This window comes from Lampetra fluviatilis, chromosome 62 (assembly GCF_964198595.1).
Source record: "Lampetra fluviatilis chromosome 62, kcLamFluv1.1, whole genome shotgun sequence".
Classification (NCBI taxonomy): Eukaryota; Metazoa; Chordata; class Hyperoartia; order Petromyzontiformes; family Petromyzontidae; genus Lampetra; species Lampetra fluviatilis.
The window spans coordinates 5,656,852-5,677,127 of NC_136336.1; the positions used below are offsets into that span (position 1 = coordinate 5,656,852).

At 47.7% G+C, this 20,276-nt stretch overlaps 2 protein-coding genes across 3 annotated transcripts in view; one reads left to right on the top strand and one right to left on the bottom strand.

The window, feature by feature from the left end:
- LOC144951398 (uncharacterized) overlaps positions 1 to 20,276 on the top strand; it is a 493,651-nt gene that overhangs the window by 81,873 nt on the left and 391,502 nt on the right. The window lies entirely within an intron of this gene.
- The window catches only part of LOC144951418 (voltage-gated delayed rectifier potassium channel KCNH8-like), an 89,531-nt gene continuing 71,092 nt past the window's right edge, over positions 1,838 to 20,276 (bottom strand). The window contains exons 16-18 of one of the 2 annotated variants that reach the window (XM_078881661.1): positions 11,146 to 11,255; positions 6,104 to 6,189; positions 1,838 to 3,488 (exon numbers count right to left, since the gene is read on the bottom strand). In XM_078881661.1, coding sequence (XP_078737787.1) covers positions 2,751 to 3,488; positions 6,104 to 6,189; positions 11,146 to 11,255 — 934 coding nt within the window. In that variant the 3' untranslated portion in view covers positions 1,838 to 2,750. Of the gene's footprint in view, positions 3,489 to 6,103; positions 6,190 to 10,524; positions 10,643 to 11,145; positions 11,256 to 20,276 lie in introns of those variants that run through there. The other variant, XM_078881662.1, reaches the window with a different exon arrangement.

A 20,276-nucleotide genomic window follows, 5' to 3' on the forward strand; every position in this document is an offset into this window, starting at 1 on the left:
ATGTAATTGAACGATGATGTCACTGAACGATGATGTAATTGAACGATGATGTAACTGAACGATGATGTAATTGAACAATGTTGTAACTGATAGATGATGATGTAGTTGAACGATGATGTAATTGAACAATATTGTAACTGAACGATGATGTAATTGAACAATGTTGTAACTGAACGATGATGATGTAACTGAACGATGATGATGTAACTGAACGATGATGATGTAACTGAACGATGATGTAATTGAACGATGATGTCACTGAACGATAATGTAATTGAACGATGATGTAACGGAACGATGATGTAATTGAACAATGTTGTAACTGATAGATGATGATGTAGTTGAACGATGATGTAATTGAACAATGTTGTAACTGAACGATGATGTAATTGAACAATGTTGTAACTGAACGATGATGATGTAACTGAACGATGATGATGTAACTGAACGATGATGATGTAATTGAACGATGATGTAATTGAACAATGTAACTGAACGATGTTGTAACTGAACGATGTTGTAAGTGAACGACGATGTTGTAACTGAACGATGATGATGTAACTGAACGATGATGATGTAATTGAACGATGATGTAACTGAACGATGATGTAACTGAACGATGATGATGTAACTGAACGACGATGTAATTGAACAATGATGTTGTAACTGAACGATGATGATGTAACTGAACGACGATGTAACTGAACGATGATGTTGTAACTGAACGATGATGATGTAACTGAACGACGATGTAATTGAACGACGATGTTGTAACTGAACGATGATGATGTAACTGAACGACGATGTAACTGAACGATGATGATGTAACTGAACGATGATGATGTAACTGAACGACGATGTTGTAACTGAACGACGATGTAGTAACTGAACGATGATAATGTAACTGAACGATGTTGTAACTGAACGATGATGTAACTGAACGACGATGATGTAACTGAACGATGATGTAACTGAACGATGATAATGTAACTGAACGATGTTGTAACTGAACGATGATGTAACTGAACGACGATGATGTAACTGAACGATGATGTAACTGAACGACGATGTTGTAACTGAACGATGATGTAACTGAACGACGATGATGTAACTGAACGACGATGTTGTAACTGAACGATGATGTAATTGAACGATGATGATGTAATTGAACGATGATGTAACTGAACGATGATGTAACTGAACGATGATGATGTAACTGAACGATGATGATGTAACTGAACGATGATGTAACTGAACGATGATGATGTAACTGAACGATGATGTAACTGAACGATGATGATGTAACTGAACGATGATGATGTAACTGAACGATGATGTAACTGAACGATGATGTAATTGAACGATGTTGTTAATGAACAATGATGTAATTGAACGATGATGATGTAACTGAACAATGATGTTGTAACTGAACGATGATGATGTAACTGAATGACGATGATGTAACTGAACGATGATGTAATTGAACAATGATGTTGTAACTGAACGATGCCCACGTGTTCCATTTTGGTAAGAGACAACGTCTCTGGCCAGGCCGTTACGCACCCAGTCCACTGCATTTACAAATAATCGCCTGTCATAGGAGCCGTCCATAAATGACGTCACGCACCTAGGGGGGCGGGGGGCGGGGTTAGACATTTGTGACGATGTGTGACGAGAGGGGGGGGGGGGTGTTTGAGAAATGTGACGTCACATCAAAATGCGCAACTTTAAATAAATACAGAATTGTTATAACAACACTAATTGTTATAACAACACTCCTACAACATCAGAGTGCAGCGCCACATTAAATACGCACTACAATGACAATAGTTTAAAGCGATTTGAAGCATGTTTTATTTTCAAAATGGAATTACGGTTTTGGGTGGGGGTGGGTACAGAGCTTTGTGACGTCATATTTGAAGGGGGGGGGGTCTGACTTTTTGTGACGCCGTGTAACGAGGGGGGGGGGGGGTCAAAAATCGTCCAAAATCGCGTGACGTCATTTATGGACGGCCCATACGCCATTACTTGCTCTAAATTTTGTTCCCAATCGGCACGTAAATGCCATTTCCTAACCGTGCATCTTCATTACCGACGCCCCACACCATTTAATTTAGCTGTTTCACAACGCTCGGCCACATCGTGCCATTCCATTACCAGGCAGAACTGCTTTGTGTGTGCTTAGTTTGTTCTCGCTTCCCCCCTCACCTCCGATTAGCACGGTTGGCTACGTACGGCGCGAAAGAAGTTCAAAATACACGCAACATTCCTGTGCAATTTCCGCTGACGTGAGCATAATTGACGTGTTTGTCTAAATATAAATAATGCCTCCTTCCCATATTTATCCGTCCACCATATAAAATACAAAAGTTGCGTGTCTACTCAGCGTATTGGCTGCACGGCCTTTGGGAGTGCATCAATTGGACCGGTTTTGACATTAATTGTCTCATCAGCAGTCCGTTAAGCATGTATGGATCTCTGTGGATATCTTCCTTATGATATTAGGAAGCCACTGGAGCTATGCACTTTTAAATCTAAATTGAAAACTTTTTTTCTTGAGAACTGCTTCTCGTGTTCAGTTTGTTGTCCTTCCCCCGCACCTCCTATTCACACGGTTAGCAATGTACGGTGCGAAAGAAGTTCAACATGTACGTACACACACTCGCCGCCATCCCAGGGGGGGGGGGGGGGAAGACCGTGCGCTCGTCCTCATCAAACTCGTTTAAAAACTGCCCTGTGGCTATTCCCTCCTACACTTTGTTATCGACGAGCTCCGTGCTACTGTGGTATGCGTTCGCCACCGACGACGCCCTGAGCAGCTCCAGAGACACGAGCTCCGGCACGTCGCGAGACGGAGCGGAGACATCAGCGGCGGGGTGCGTCCCCAACAGACGCGCGCACTCCACCGCCCCTCTCTCGACCAGGTCGTGCCACCCGCCGTCCTCCGCGGGGGAGCCCTGCGCGTCGGCCACCACCTCCGGAATGAATCCCCTCGGGCCTCGCGGTTCGAGGCTCGCCGCGGCGGCGGCGTCGTAGAAACCGACTGGCGGCTCGGGCCAAGCGACGCTCGCACCGCTGCTTCCCTCGGGCGTGCACAGCAGGCAATTGAAATTGGAGTTGAGGAGGTTCGAATCGCGCCCGCCTCTGCAGAAGCACGTTCGGGCGTAGCCGCAGTGGCGCGCCGTTGCCGCTGCGCCGCCATTGTTCGTCGCGCTCGAACCGGCGGGAGGCTTCGCGCCGGGCCCAGTGGAGCGGCCGTCGGCGGACGCGTCGCCCGCGTGGTCGCACGCGGCAAAGGTGGCGGGCCGCACCTGCGCCCCGAAACGATTGTCGCCGGGTGGCGCTGAAGGCGACTGAGCGAGAACGGAGCGGACTGGTTCAGTGGCTGCCGGGGGTTTGGGCTGAGCCGGAAGGAACATCTTGAGGAGCAGCATGACGCTGCGCAGGTCTTGACTCAGCTGAGAGACTTCTCGAGTCAGCGTGGACATCTGCACGCAGAGCGAGCAAAGCACGCGCAGCACGCAAGCCGCTTAGATGTCGAATGCCGTCGAGCAGATAAGCCAAAACGTGGTCCCCCGTCTCGTCAGATCTCAGAAGCCAAATGGGGTTGAGTCTGGTTAGTATGTACTTGGACAAGGGTGATGATCAGGGCTAGTCGCCAGGCGTTGTAGACATGGAGCTCTGAATGTATGTATGTTGGACATTCACACCGAACGTAGCCAACCGTGCTCATCGGAGATGCGGTGGAAGGACAACAAACTAACACACAAAAAGCAGTTCTAATGAAATGAGTTTTCAATCTATATTTAAAAGGGCATAGCTCCAGTGGCTTTTTAATGTTTGTATATGTATGTTGAACTTACTAATAGGGTTTTTCCTCTTTTTTCTGGAAACAAAACTGACACCTTTTGCAAGGAATCATGCTTACTACATTAACCACAATACTTGCAGTAAAATGCAAACAAAAACAATACTCTGATAATTTATGCATTGTCTTTGAAACTGATTGGTCCACACCAGAGACAGCTTTCTTTAGAGCCTAGTCTCATATGGTGTTCGACCAGATGACGCCAAAAGGCGTTCAGTTCAAAGACAACGCACTACCAGAGTAATGCGAGCTCGGGGTGAGCAGCTACATCATTTTGGTACTGGCAAAGGAGGTCCCATGATGATATGTTGAACTTCTTTCGCACCGTACTTAGGCAATCGTGCTAAAAAAATCAACCCACATCGGCCACAATCCCATTTGCTGTACTGCCACCTCCTCGCCACGCTCGTAGCCCAGCGGGGTTTGAGTGTTCCACAAACCCACAGCGGTGGTTAACGAGCCCCCGCCGCAGCGAATTCCATTTCGGGTTTGCGTTGAACGGCAAAGTGACGCGTCAACTTTGCGCGAAATGTCACGAAGCGCCCAATTGTTTCGCGGGTCAATTATCTCGCGTTGTCACGGGAGAATCGCCGCTAATAAGGGGAGCATGCGCTCCAAACTTTTTAATGATGGGACGGCATTGGCAGGGGGCAATTTGAAACACATGACAAAAAAACGTTCACAAATTGTACTTTCGCGTCGTGCGTTTCACAGATTACGAGAGTGGAGCGTTTGCATTGCAATGTTAGGCCATTTCTAAAAGAGTCTGGACTGTAAATTTACTTCTTAAGCCTTTAGAAAAAGAATTTAAACCCATAGTCCTAATCTAACAGATCTCCGGACAGGGCTGACACCGCTATACTTGTCATGTTGTGGTCAAATGACATGCATGTCAGACATGGTAGGAGCCGTGCTCTGCTGCTCCTTGTGAGCAGCACGCACCTTCAGGTGATGTTATGCTGATTGTGTGCGAAGAAGAAAGCCCAACCAGACGAGCGAGAGAGAGAGGTCAGAGACAGAGACCGTGACAAACAATACAATAAAGATGGTAAGACCGGGACAAACAAATGGTCAATTCATACTCTTTGCTTTTTTCGATAAAGTCACGTAGGTTAAAAAAGAAAACAAATAAATTAAATCACGACGTTTCGGGGGCAACACAAGCTTCCGTCTTCAGACTTAATTTATTTGTTTTCTTTTTTCACCTACGTGACTTTACCGAAAAAAAACCAAAGGGTATGGATCCTTGCAGTCACGAAAACTTCAAATATAGAAATGGTCAATTCTTGAACATAATCGCGGCCCTAACCCAAGATTCCAGCATGCAGCATTCTCCTGCCATCCCCTGAACGCCTCGCAGCCTATGCCTACACCACGTGACAATCCCCATTGCCCTACTATCTAACCAGATTGAACCCTGGTTGGCGTCCGAGATCCGAAGACATCGGGTGGATTTAGGACCTCGGATCGTTGACAAGAAAAATTAACCCGTAAAAACAAAGTTTTTCACTATAAATCCTTTATATGCGTGGCAAATAAATTACAGTACGTGTTCAATGGGCCACAACCCAGCCCACATTGGTCTTTGAAACGGGCGGCTAGAGTCTTCTCGTCCTCTGGCTTGAGATGGCTGCCACCTATGGGTCAGATGATTGCCTGCCACCATTCAGCAATTGGTAATTAAATATAACAAAAAAAATCCTAAAATAGTGAAAATTTTGGAGAAAAAAATTTCACGAAAATAATTGTCAGGCACAACGAGTCTGTGTGCAAAATGTCAGCGCGATTGGATCACGGGAAGTGGGTTAAAAAACGACCGAAAGATTTGCACGGTCGTAAGCGCGCAAGCAAGTGAACTTAATATAAAGGATTTAAAAATAAAACACCATTGCACGCACGCGAACACGCCGGACGCACTGCACGACACGTGCCCACACCTACCTGTGCTCGCATACCTGTCAACCCCTTATCAGTGCCCAATCTTATTACAGACCAATTCAGACCTAATATTGGTCACCCCGTGCCCCCTTATAAATCTCAACGTTTATCCTACAAAGTCCTATGGCAAGGGAGAAACACAAACGAATTGACCAAAAAAAATGTTTTGCACCGGATTAAAACGGCTGTATGCCGCCGTATGGACCTGAAACACTCAATTTCCCTGCACAAGAGCACGGGGTAAACCGTGATGGGTTGACACGGTATGCGTCCGTGCGACTGCGCGTGGCCTCTCACCTCCTGGTTGAGCTTGCAGATGTTTTGGCGGTTGTCGCATTCTGTTGAGTCACTGGATGGACAACCCGGGAACACGAGCGCACCTTCTGCGAAGCGTCAAACCGAGGGGGGGAATTCAATAAATGGCAGCACATTTGTGTCCGAGATGTTCCACCGGGACACGCGGCGAGCTGGCCCACTTTAACTTTTTTTGAACTTCTCCAAAAGTGTTTTATCAAGAAAACGAGCAGGATATGAACGGGGAGTTGATGGAAACCTGCCTTTCATCGCACGTTTCAATACACCGGTCTCAATAAACTGTACAACTCCCTGGTGTCTTCCTAAGCTCTGATACCCCTGGAAGAGAAGAGGAAAAAGGAGAGGTAGTGAAGGGGGTTCAATGTTTGGTGGCAAGCTTCCTCCCTTGCCCTTAGTTTTGCAACTTAGATGCTCTAGAGCGGCAATTTTTAGACAATTTATTGGCCTACTCCTGCCATTGTTTTTACGATTTAAAGCTTTCGTGACTGCAGGGTTTCATCTTCTTGGTTCTGTCGGTAAAGTCACGTAGAAGGGAAGTAATACAATAATAAAAAATAAAACATAATAAAATAATTCTCACGACGTTTCGGCCACAACGCAAGCAGCCGTCCTCAGGTGAAGAACAGGTCTGTCGGGAAGACAGCGTCTGAATGAAACACCCCAGGCTTGGAACGTATATTTAAGCTGGGTTGGAGGGGGAAGAGCGCCTTGACAAAATAATTTCCTCTTCCCCCTCCAACCCAGCTTAAATATAAGCTCCAAGCCTGGAGTGTTTCATTCAGACGCTGTCTTCCCGACAGACCTGTTCTTCACCTGAGGACGGCTGCTTGCGTTGTGGCCGAAACGTCGTGAGAATTATTTTATTATGTTTTATTTTTATTATTTTATTACTTCCCTTCTACGTGACTTTACCGAAAGAACCAAGAAGATATTCCTGCCATTGTTTGGGGGAGAGCCGGCCCACTTTCATGTAGCCACGCCCACCCGGGCACTAGCTCCGCCCACGCGAGGGAGTGGCCTCTCGGCCACACCCGCACAGCTCACAGGCCTTGCCTCCACTCCTCTGCCAGCCCCACTCTCTTTAGCTGCACCACGAGGTCAAGCAAATTTATGGCCTGAAAAATCTTGAACCGGCGGGTCAAAAATCCCAATTATCGCCAACGCGGCAGGACACGGGGCCAGGCCAAGACATTGCTGGTAGCTTTAGAATTAAAGCTAAAATAACATTTGGCAGGAAGTGCAAATCTCGTGCACGTTTAACAGGTAATAATCACTAATTATCTGGGTTATTCCATGAAATGACATTGGCTCAATTTCCATAACCCATAATAGCGGGGTTAGAACGGATACAAATGAGACGCTCCGTTAAAATGGGATCGCTCACGGACCACGCCTGCCTGCTGTGTAAGAACATTTCGAAACTACAGAAGGCAAAACGCTGCATATGTCAAATTTTGTGATAAGGCTCAATGTCCCTTGCGGTAATTCTGCCGAAGTGGAAATTGACCGTAAACGTGATCCACTGCATATCTGTGAAGCCACTGGAAATCCGCGAAACTACTGGACATCGGTGAAAAAGAGCTTTCATCGCTCATCGGATTCCTCCAGTACAAATCAACATTCTGATTCTGATTGGCATGCGACCTGTTGGAAGGAATGTAATTGGTCCAACTCCGAAAATTTTTCTTCAAGTACGCCTTTTTAAAATTTCGATTTAAAGCTTTCGTGACTGCAGGGATTCATCTTCTTGGTTCTTTCGGTAAAGTCACGTAGAAGGGAAGTAATAAAATAATAAAAATAAAACATAATAAAATAATTCTCACGACGTTTCGGCCACAACGCAAGCAGCCGTCCTCAGACCTGGTCTTCACCTGAGGACGGCTGCTTGCGTTGTGGCCGAAACGTCGTGAGAATTATTTTATTATGTTTTATTTTTATTATTTCCCTTCTACGTGACTTTATCGAAAGAACCAAGAAAATGGCCTTTTTTACTTTACACTATAGGGGGCGCACTTTCCCACGTTCCACGAAACCTTATGCCTGATGTGTTTTCTTGCAGTCATTGGTAACCAGGCTGAGACCATCACCTCTCTGCAACTGAAAATCGGTTTTAATCGCCTGCGGTTGAAGTCCAGATTCAAACTCATATTCTCAGCGGTGTGCAATCGTCGCTCTGACCTATGACCTCTGAGCCACCCAGCCGCCCCTCAGCTTCATGGAACAGTATTTTCAACCTTGATTTGAAGCTTTCGTGACTGCAGGAATCCATACTCTTTGATTCTTTCGGTAAAGAGTCTGCCTCGGCGGCAGATCATGCTTTCTCACCTGATGACGGACGCTTGTGTTGCGCCCGAAACGTCGTGATTTATTTTATTTTATACCTACGTGACTTTACCGAAAGAACCAAACAGTATAGTATTTTCAACATTCTTAAATTGGATTTAAAGCTTTCGTGACTGCAGGGATTCATCTTCTTGGTTCTTTCGGTAAAGTCACGTAGAATGAAAATAATAAAATAATAAATATAAAACATGATAAAATAATTCTCACGATGTATCTGTCTTCTCGACAGACCTGTTCTACACCTGAGGACGGCTGCTTGCGTTGTGGCCGAAACGTCGTGAAAATTATTTTATTATGTTCTATTTTTATTATTTTATTATTTCCATTCTACGTGACTTTACCGAAAGAACCAAAAAGATTCTTAAATTGCTCGCACGGGAAGCCACCTTTCCTTAAGCCATCTAATAAGGTATCTAATTGGCATTTGAACACCCGTTTTATTGCCAGAAAGGGTAAAAGCCAGAGGTGTGGACTCGAGTCATGTGACTTGGACTCGAGTCAGACTCGAGTCATGAATTTGATGACTTGCGACTCGACTTGGACTTGCATAACAATGACTTTGTCCCACCTATGAGATGTGGACTCGAGTCATGTGACTTGGACTCGAGTCAGACTCGAGTCATGAATTTGATGACTTGCGACTCGACTTGGACTTGCATAACAATGACTTTGTCCCACCTCTGGTAAAAGCCATTCTTATTTTACATAATTTGATACTGGCAAAAAGGTGCCATGATAGAGCTGCTCACCCCCCCCCCCCCCCCCCAGCTATGAATGCTCTGATACGTGTGGCATTATCTTTGTACTGTTCGCTTTTTGGTGTTCTCTGCTCTGACAATGGCGAGACTCGTTAGGTCAATCAGTTTCAAAGACAATGTATATATTATACTGGTAGGAACCTCCTGGTTACACCAGCCCACAGGGGATTATTCTGTCCGTCCGTCCGTCGTGCATCCAAAAATGGGAGGGGTGGGGCTGGGTGGAGAGGGGAGGATAGGGAGGGGCTGGGTGGGGAGGGTGGGGAGGGGCTGGGTGGGGAGGGTGGGGCTGGGTGGGGGGTGGGAGGGGTGGGGCTGGGTGGGGAGGGGCTGGGTGGGGGGTGGGAGGGGTGGGGCTGGGTGGGGAGGGGCTGGGTGGGGAGGGGCTGCTCACCCCGTGGTGCCCTTATAAAACTCAACGTTTAACCTACTCACGCCGGCTTGTGCCCGCCCTCACAGTCGGGCATATTTGCGGAATACACCACGCCGCCATTGACCCTGGCCATTGACCGAGCAACCCAACGTTCTTACCAGCTCCCTCCGCAGGAACGTGTTAATAAATGTTTGTTTGCATGTTCACCACAAGTACGCATGGTTAATGCAGACTTTATTATTCCTTGCAAAATGTATTTGTTTGGTGTTTGAACATCTTAACATCTGTTTTATTTCCAGAAAGGGTAAAAGCTTATTATAATGCATCTACTACATTTGGTCAGTGGTGGGGGCTAGGCATTCAGCAAAAACCAAGAAAAAAGGTCAGAGCCCCAAGTAGTTCATGGGGACGCCGGATTGACGGACAAAAATCGAAAGTTCATCAAATATTAAATCTCGACTCGATATCCTCATAAACGTGGCAAGCTCACTTCACGTGAATATTCATATCATGGCTCATCTAACTTCCCCAATGGGCCAGCACTGCCACATCGTTAATCGGGGCGCCACGGTGGCAAGGAGATGTTAACTACTTCGCCTGGTGTACAAGTGGTCGTAGGTTCGATCCAGACCCTGGCGCCTGCTGTATATTTGGAGTTTGCGTGCCTCTCTCTCTCATCATCATCATGGTGGCTAGGAGATGTTAACTACCTCGCCTAGTGTACAGGAGGTCGTAGGTTCGATTCCGACCCTGACGCCTGCTGTATATTTGGAGTTTGCGTGCCTCTCTCTCATCATCATCACGGTGGCTAGGAGATGTTAACTACCTCGCCTGGTATACAGGAGGTCGTAGGTTCGATCCCGACCCTGTATATTTGGAGTCTGCGTGTCTCTCTCTCCCCGTGGTCGCGTGGATTTTTCTCCGGGTCCTCCGATTTTTTTCCTACACATTTAGAATCGACGTGCATTCAGAATATTTCGCTGCTCCTATAAATTTCCACACGATGATAATCCGCCAACTTCGATGAGCAGCTCAGCGGGGCCTTACCTGGTAAAAATAATAAAAAAAAATAGTTGAATAGTTTTACAACTGAGGTGAGAATTGTAACGCTCGTGAAATGCCACCACACGTTCGAGAGAAACTTATTTTTATTAGGAATTTTTCGAGTAAATTGTTATCCGTCGGCTTTGCTTCGTGTGAAAACGGGTTGGCTTTTCTTCTTAAATCAAGTTGTCACTAAGCGTTGCGGAGCGCGTGAAAGTGTGCGCGTGCATCCGCGCGTACGTGTGCATACGTGCGTACGTGTGTGCGTATGCGCGTACGTGTGTGCGCGTGCGTCCGTCCGTGCGTACGTGTGTGCGTGCGTACGTGTGTGCGTATGCGCTTGCGTCCGTGCGTGCGTACGTGTGTGTGCGTGTGTACGTGTGTGTGCGTGTGTACGCGCGTACATGTGTGCGTACGCGCGTCCGTGCGTGCATACGTGTGTGAATACGTGTGTGCGTACGTGTGTGCGTACGCGCGTACGTGCGCGCGTACGTGTGCGCATCCACCTTGCACGTGGGACTTGACCGGGCTGCTCTGGGTCCCGGCGAGCTGCAGGTTGAACTCGAACTTGACCCCTGACGACGCGGAGCCGTCGTCCTCAATGCCGTCCACGAACCTGGCGGGAAGTCGGAAAGTAGCGAAAGTTTACCGGTCGTGTTTCTACATTTTTTTTCTTTCTATTTTACCAGGTAAGGCTGAGATGCTCTATAGCTATTTTTCAGAAGCGACCTGGCAATCACAAATTAATTCGCAGCCAAATACTCTGCACGCATGATTATAAATGTGGAGTGAAAAGCCGGAGGGCGCCAGAGAAAATTCCACGCGATTACGGGGAGAACACGCAAACTCCAAATACACAGACGTGATGGTCGGGATCGGACCCACGATCTCCTGTATACCAGGCGAGGTAGTTAACATCTCGCCACGGAGAGAGAGAGACACGCAAACTCCAAATACACAGACGTAAGGGGTCGGGATCGAACCCACGACCTCCTGTATACCAGGCAAGGTAGTTAACATCTCACCACGGAGAGAGAGACACGCAAACTCCAAATACACAGATGTGATGGTCGGGATCGAACTCACGACCTCCTGTATACCAGGCGAGGTAGTTAACATCTCACCACGGAGAGAGAGAGACCCGCAAACTCCAAATACACAGACGTAAGGGGTCGGGATCGAACCCACGACCTCCTGTATACCAGGCGAGGTAGTTAACATCTCGCCACGGAGAGAGAGAGACCCGCAAACTCCAAATACACAGACGTAAGGGGTCGGGATCGAACCCACGACCTCCTGTATACCAGGCGAGGTAGTTAACATCTCTCCACCATTGCACCCACAGTTTCACCGGCCTCCGAGCAGCGAAACAGTGAAAGGCAAAGGTGCAGCCCATGCAATTGCTTTGCTCGTGCACACTGCTGGAGGAAAGAGCCCTCCGCTAGACGGGTCTGTAAAGGGCCACGTAGGTAAAAAGTTAAAATTAATAAAAGTAAAATAAAAATAAAATAAAAATCACGACGTTTCGGAGGCAACACAAGCTTCCGTCTTCAGGTGGAACCATCACAGCACGATTGCTGTATCAATTAAGAGAAACTCCCCACCCAGCCCAGCCCCTCCCCACCCTCCCCTCCCCACCCAGCCCAGCCCCTTCCCCACCCAGCCCCTCCCTGCACGACGGACACAATAATCCCCTGTGGGCTGGTGTAACCTGGCGGTTCCTACCAGTAATTATTCACGTGAACAAAACGTTTCGTGGCACCGTGACAAAAAATATACGTCTCGTGGACATCATAACAACGCGGTCACGATTTTGCAGGAAGCCTTCAGAACTGTTTTTTTTAATCCAATAAAAGTAGCACGCCGCGGGGTGGGAGAGGCACAGAGCTTGATTATTGCCTCCAAAAGGTCGCGGAAAGCGCTCGGAGACATTAAAAAAAAACAGAGTGTGCGCTCGTTAGCCTCCATTCAGGATGCGGCGGATAAAGGTCACCCGCGCGTGGACAATGAACAATGTTCACGCGCGAGGCGTTGCGCCTTATTCGCCCGATTAACATCGTTATTTCCAGTCACCCGCTTTGACCCCCAACTCCCCCCCCACCCCTCCCACAGCCCCTTCAATTAAAACGAAGAGGTCAATGTGCAGCACCTGTAAACCCGCCCGCTCTGAGCCACGGGGTGGGCGGAAGGGTGTGTGTTTGGTCTACTCTTCCCCATGTAGCCTTGAATAGAACTGGGGTAGGAGTGCTGCTAATGAGCTCCTGTTGAGGCTTTAATAGCGCACGAGGGGCTGATGTGGTCAGCACCACGCCCGACTCCCCCCAGCTTTTGTCTCCCCAGGGGCGATGATTTTACATACTGCACCAGGCACTCATTTGAGGCTGAGTAGACCTACAGGAGACCCAGGACTGGTTCAGATAAATCGTCACTGGCTGTTGGTGGCGGGAATCGAATTCGGGTCGCCGGGTTCGTAGCGCAGCGTGCGAACCGTTGCGTGACACACACACACACACCTACAAAGATCCCCCATATAGCCTTAATAGACTGTTGGGGCAAGTACAGTTAGCGAACACCTATGAAGGCCGGCACGGCACACGAGGGGGGTGGGTGGCCAACACCTCGCCCGGCCGCCTTTGTCTCCCCAGTGGCGATGTTCACGCACCACACGCGTAATACGAGCGTGGTTTGACGATGCTCATCCAGAGGCACACTGGATGAATGTGATGCCCCAGGGGCGATGATTTTACATACTGCACCAGGCACTCATTTTAGGCTGAGTGGACCTACAGGAGGCCCAGGACTGGTTCAGATAAATCGTCACTGGCTGTTGGTGGCCGCGAGCGGGAATCGAACTCGGGTCGCCGGGTTCGTAGCGCAGCGTGCTAATCGTTGTGTGACACACACACACCTACAAAGACCACGGGGTGGGTGGAAGGGTCTGTGTTTGGTCTACTCTTCCCCGCTGCTGCTGCTGCTGCTGAGCCGTGTGTGTTGGACGGAGTGCGTTTGTTTGGCCGGACTTATGTGTCTGTCTATATGTCTCTGGTTCTGTGTTTGATCTCTCTCTCTCTCTCAAATGTAGCATTCTCAGGAAGAACGTAATCAACCAGGTAGGGTGTTTGACTGTTATGTTATCCGACTCTCTGTTGTATCACATTACATTTCTGAGTTTACTAGATTTGTGTTTCTATTTCATTTACACCTGATGATGATTGCTTGTGTTGCAATCGAAACGTCGTATGCTCGTATTTAATTTATTATTTTCTCTTTATACGTGACTTTACCGAAAGAACCAAAGAATAATTCCTGCAGTCACGAAAGCTCCAAATTAAGTATGAAGGGCCGACGGCCAGGGGTGGTCAACTCATCACTTGCCGCTGACGTCGGGACGTGGATGGGAATCCAACTCCGATCATCGGGCGCGTTATAACGGTGGATGCGTCCCGCGTTATAACGGTGCACTTTATGCGTTATAACGGCGCATGCGTCCCACGTTATAACGGTGCACTTTATGTGTTATAACGGTGCATGCGTCCCACGTTATAACGGTGCACTTTGTGTTATAACGGTGCATGCGTCCCACGTTATAACGGTGCACTTTATGTGTTATAACGGCGCATGCGTCCCACGTTATAACGGTGCACTTTATGTGTTATAACGGTGCATGCGTCCCACGTTATAACGGTGCACTTTCTGCGTTATAACGGCGCGTGCGTCCCGCGTTATAACGATGCACTTTATGCGTTATAATGGTGCATGCGTCCCGCGTTATAACGATGCACTTTCTGCGTTATAACGGCGCATGCGTCCCACGTTATAACGGTGCACTTTCTGCGTTATAACGGTGCATGCGTCCCGCGTTATAACGGTGCACTTTCTGCGTTATAACGGCGCATGCGTCCCACGTTATAACGGTGCACTTTCTGCGTTATAACGGTGCATGCGTCCCACGTTATAACGGTGCACTTTCTGCGTTATAACGGTGCATGCGTCCCACGTTATAACGGTGCACTTTCTGCGTTATAACGGTGCATGCGTCCCACGTTATAACGGTGCACTTTCTGCGTTATAACGGCGCATGCATCCCACGTTATAACGGTGCACTTTCTGCGTTATAACGGTGCATGCGTCCCACGTTATAACGGTGCACTTTCTGCGTTATAACGGTGCATGCGTCCCACGTTATAACGGTGCACTTTCTGCGTTATAACGGTGCATGCGTTCCGCGTTATAACGACGCACTTTCTGCGTTATAACGGCGCATGTGTCCCACGTTATAACGGTGCACTTTCTGCGTTATAACGGTGCATGCGTCCCGCGTTATAACGACGCACTTTCTGCGTTATAACGGCGCATGCGTCCCACGTTATAACGGAGCACTTTCTGCGTTATAACGGCGCATGCGTCCCACGTTATAACGGAGCACTTTCTGCATTATAACGGCGCATGCGTCCCACGTTATAACGACGCACTTTCTGCGTTATAACGGTGCATGCGTCCCACGTTATAACGGAGCACTTTCAGCGTTATAACGGTGCATGCGTCCCGCGTTATAACGGCGGGCGCGTCCTGCGTTGTGCGAAACGTGTCCTCCCCCCCCCCCTCCCCCCCAATGGAAGAACCGCGTGATTGCAAAAACGTGTTATCGTGTGAACACCACGACGCGTTAAGCGAGGACTTTGCAATTCATCGCCAACGTCACCGCCGGAGAACGGCAGGTGCTCCGCTCGCACGGTCCTTACAAGCACGTTGCTTTGTGAGCATAAAGGTTGCCTTTGTCCGTCACTCGTGCAGAGTCATGGACCGTTTTCATTTCATTAAAAAATAAAAACGATAATGATGTCAATTATTCACCCAGCAATGGCTCGCTGGGTCTCAAGAAGCCTTTTTTTTCATCACAGTCCTGCTAAGTCTCGCAGCATGGGGTGGTGATGATGATGATGTTGAGTGTTTTTCCAATCGAGTACATTTTAACAAAAGCTGTCACTTGTCGTACAAGTGTGTCCGTGCCAGGGTTGTGCGTATGTATGTTGAACTTCTTTCACACCGTACGTAGCCAACCGCGTTCATCGGAGGTGCGCTGTAAGCACAGCAAGCTAAACACACACAATGCAGTTCCAAATAAATAAGTGTGTCGATCTAGATGATGATTTAAAAGTGCACGGCTCCAGTGGCTTCCTAATATCGGAGGGGAGAGCGTTCCAGACGGCCGTAGAAGTGCATCTGAAAGCGCAGCGCCATGCGGTGACCACCGCTTTTATTCGATGGCTTTGCCAAAAGCAGCAGCTGCTACTGCTGCTGCAGCGAGGATGACCGGAGTTCCGGTGATGGTTTATTTTCCTTGACGAGATCAGCAAAGGTATTGTGGTTCATTTGTGGCAAGCACATTGTGTGTGTGTGTGTAATGAGTGTGAGCTTATAATGTAATAATGCTGGCACTTGTTGAGGTGCAAAAAAACCCAGACACATCATAGGATGGCGAAGAATCTCTCACGACACCAGAAGAGAGAGAGAGCTTCACGTAAACGCATGGTCTTGAGCGGTAGACGATCGCGCAAATGACAAACACTGGGGATTTGAATGTCCTGGGAGGACAGATTTCCCAGGAAAGCTACCTTAACAAAGGGACCATCATGGGAAAACCGGGACAAGTGGCAACCGCAGTTTGTTCAATTTGAATCGATGTTGAAAACTAGTTGTTTTTTTTGCTCAATATTAAAGAGAGCAGGTTTAATTTTTCGTGCGAATTAAACATGCTGTTGACTCACAGGGCTCTCTGATACACAGCCCAATGCATTCATACGCACGCACGGACAAACACAACACAGGTAAAGATGCCCCATGTAGCCTTGAATAGAACTGGGATAGGAGTGCTGTTAATGAGCTCCTGTTAAGGCTTTAATTGCGCACGAGGGGCTGATGTGGTCAGCACCACGCCCGACTCCCCCCAGCTTTTGTCTCCCCAGCGGCGATGATTTTACATACTGCACCAGGCACTCATTTGAGGCTGAGTCGACCTACAGGAGGCCCAGGACTGGTTCAGATAAATCGTCACTGGCTGTTGGTGGCGGGAATCGAATTCGGGTCGCCGGGTTCGTAGCGCAGCGTGCGAACCGTTGCGTGACACACACACACACACCTACAAAGATTCCCCATATAGCCTTAATAGACTGTTGGGGCAAGTACAGTTAGCGAACACCTATGAAGGCCGGCACGGCACACGAGGGGGGTGGGTGGCCAACACCTCGCCCGGCCGCCTTTGTCTCCCCAGTGGCGATGTTCACGCACCACACGCGTAATACGAGCGTGGTTTGACGATGCTCATCCAGAGGCACACTGGATGAATGTGATGCCCGGGGATTCATTTCACACCGAATATTTTCTCGGGTGGCTGGCAGCCTTGCAAGCAAGCACGTGGCTCGTAGCCAAAGCCACGGGGGCGAGAGGTGCACTGGATGTGGTGAGCCCTGGGATTCATATTCTTAGGTTTTTTCGGTAAAGTCACGTAGGTAAAAAACATTAAAAAGTAAAATAAAATAAAAATCACGACGTTTCGGAAACGTCGTGATTTTTATTTTATTTTTTTAATTTAATTTAATTTTACTTTTTAATGTACGTGACTTTACCGAAAAAAACCTAAGAATATGAATCCTTGCAGTCACGAAAGCTTCAAATCTAGAATCCCTGGGATTAATTTCACACCGATTCGCAGACTGGATGAGTAAGCACGTGACACAGTAGCCTTGCAATTGGTGCCCTGTCGTGGGTCTGGCTTGCCGTGCCGTGTGGGAATTAAGAAACAGACAGAGTCAGCCGGCTGGCCAGCAATGCTGAGGACCTCGGTTTGAACCCAGCTCCCAGTCGAATATGTTCTAACCAGAGACCCCTCCCCCCCTCCCTCCCCCCGTGCGTTACGAGAAGCGTTAAATGAGCAGCTCACTCCGATGCGTTTTTGTTAAGTTGTGGGCGCGTGTCGTTTTGCACGGCGGAAAAAAACCTGCTCAACACATTCATCGTAATGACAATTACATTTACCTTGAATGCAAAGATCTCTCGTAGCTGCGTTTTGTTTTTGGAACGCGCTTTCTGGTATGGGTCGGGGAATTTAAGAACAGCTACGGGGGGCAGGTTGCGCAGCATACGATATCCGTGGCATGGATGACAGTGTCGTTTGTAAAACATTATCTGGATTAGACAATTAACTCTCCCACGCTCGCCCCTGTATTGTGAAGCCAAATGTCTGGATGTAATCCGGTAGAACGCGGTCATAGACAACTCGGAAATAACCACGCGAGCACTTTGTTTGATGTCAGAAAATGTGGCATCAAAAGCCCTCTTGCCGCCGCCGCCGCCGCCGCTGCTGCTGCCTATTACAACTTACAGTTGCAGCGAAACAGCAGTGGTGGGCTGAGCATTGGCAAGATTTGCAAAATAACGAAAAATGCAATTGCAATGATTCATTAACATTTAACTATATTTCTTTTAAAACGTCATTATTTTATGCATTGCGCCAAATCTCAGGGAGGGGAGGAGAGGACAGGGAGGGATTAGTCGTGTGCCATTATGTTTAGCACCACTGCGCTGACAATCCGGTGGACTATATTAAAATTCCAGCCCACGGCCAATATCAGCGGCGAGTATTATAACAACCAGTCCCATGCTGCTACCTTACCCATATGCCAATACGCGCTGACAATGCGTGGTGAAGGATGGTCAAGCAACACCCACGACCGACGAGTTAAACACGTGTTAAGGCTTGAGCGACCAATATTGTAATTATTTATTTTGAGGGTGGTGGGGGTGATGGTCAGGTCGCGTAAGTAAAATGCGCGTCCTAAACGCTCTGTGTGGGATTGAATGTTTCCCCATGACACTTGTGGGTTTTCTCCGTGCACTCGTGCAAACACCCATTCTGAATCGGCCGGTAACACCTCAATGTCTATATAGTATTAATACTACTATTATTATTCGTGATATTAATAACGATATTAACAATAATATTAATAATACTATTATTATATTCATAATGCTATTATGCGTCTTCTTGGTTCTTTCGGTAAAGTCACGTAGAAGGGAAACAATAAAATAATAAAAATAAAACAATAAAATAATTCTCACGACGTTTCGGCCACAACGCAAGCAGCCGTCCTCAGGTGAATAACAGGGCTGTCGGAAAGACAGCGTCTGAATGAGACAGACCTGGTCTTCACCTGAGGACGGCTGCTTGCGTTGTGGCCGAAACGTCGTGAGAATTATTTTATTATGTTTTATTTTTATTATTTTATTATCTCCCTTCTACGTGACTTTACCGAAAGAACCAAGAAGATGAATACCTGCAGTCACGAAAGCTTTAAATCGACTACTATTATTCGTAATATTATTGTTATTAAACTACCGTGCCACCGTTTCCTCCCCCCCCCCCCGCCCCGCCCCTCGAACCCTACCCTCTGTTGTGTCGTGAAAGAGAAAAAAAACATTGCCTCTATATATTGCAGCGCTCCACGCCCTCTGTGATATCCGAGACGTGCAGCTGATGGGTAAAAAGAAGAAAAAAAAACCCGCCCGCTTTTGTCCGCTGTAAGATTTGCCCGCTAATCTCAGCCCAGCTGCCACGCGCCGCTCCCTTTCCTCCCACGGCTTCATCATCGTCGTCAGCCACGGCCGATCTACCACTGGATTGATGGCCTCCCCAAAACCGCTGCCATATGCCAACGACCCACGTTTAGCAATAATCCACAGAACACCTGCACATGATCCGATTGCATCAGTCCGTTAAGACTACACCCGTAAAAGGGTTTTATTTTTTATTAAGGCTTTCCAACGAAGGCTGAAACGGTATGAAAAATAAGAATAGATTTTACCCGTTCTGGCACTAAAACAGTTCTATTAAAATGTTCAAACACCAAACAGAAATTCTAGATTTGAAGCTTTCGTGACTGCAAGGATTCATACTCTTAGTTTTTTCGAGAGTACCAAACAGAAACCTTTTGCAAGGAATCCAGTTTGCAATAACCACACATTTAAAGCTTTCGTGACTGCAGGGATTCATCTTCTTGGTTCTTTCGGTAAAGTCACGTAGAAGGAAAATAATAAAATAATAAAAATAAAACATAATAAAATAATTTTCACAACGTTTCGTCTCCTCGACAGACCTGTTCTCCACCTGAAGACGGCTGCTTGCGTTGTGGCCGAAACGTCGTGAGAATTATTTTATTATGTTTTATTTTTATTATTTTATTATTTTCCTTGTACGCGACTTTACCGAAAGAACCAAGAAGAATAACCACACACACACAAAAAATCCACGCGACCACGGACAGACAGAGAGAGAGAGAGACATCCAAACTCAAAATATACAGCAGCAGGCGTCATCTAAGGGTGGGGTAGGTGGGTGGGTAGGTAGGTGGGTGGGGGTGGGGGCACCACACACGGCCACAGCTTCAGATGTTCGACCAGAAGTGGTCCCTCGATGACGGCTTCAGGATCCTCGTGACGCCCGTCACCGCCTCCGCTCGGAATTTTAAGAACGCAAAAGGCCATGCGTCGTCACCCCCCACCCACCCACCCACCCGCCCGCCCACCCCCCAAATCTTAAAAAAAATAGTACAACAACAACATCAGAGAGATTTGACTGGAT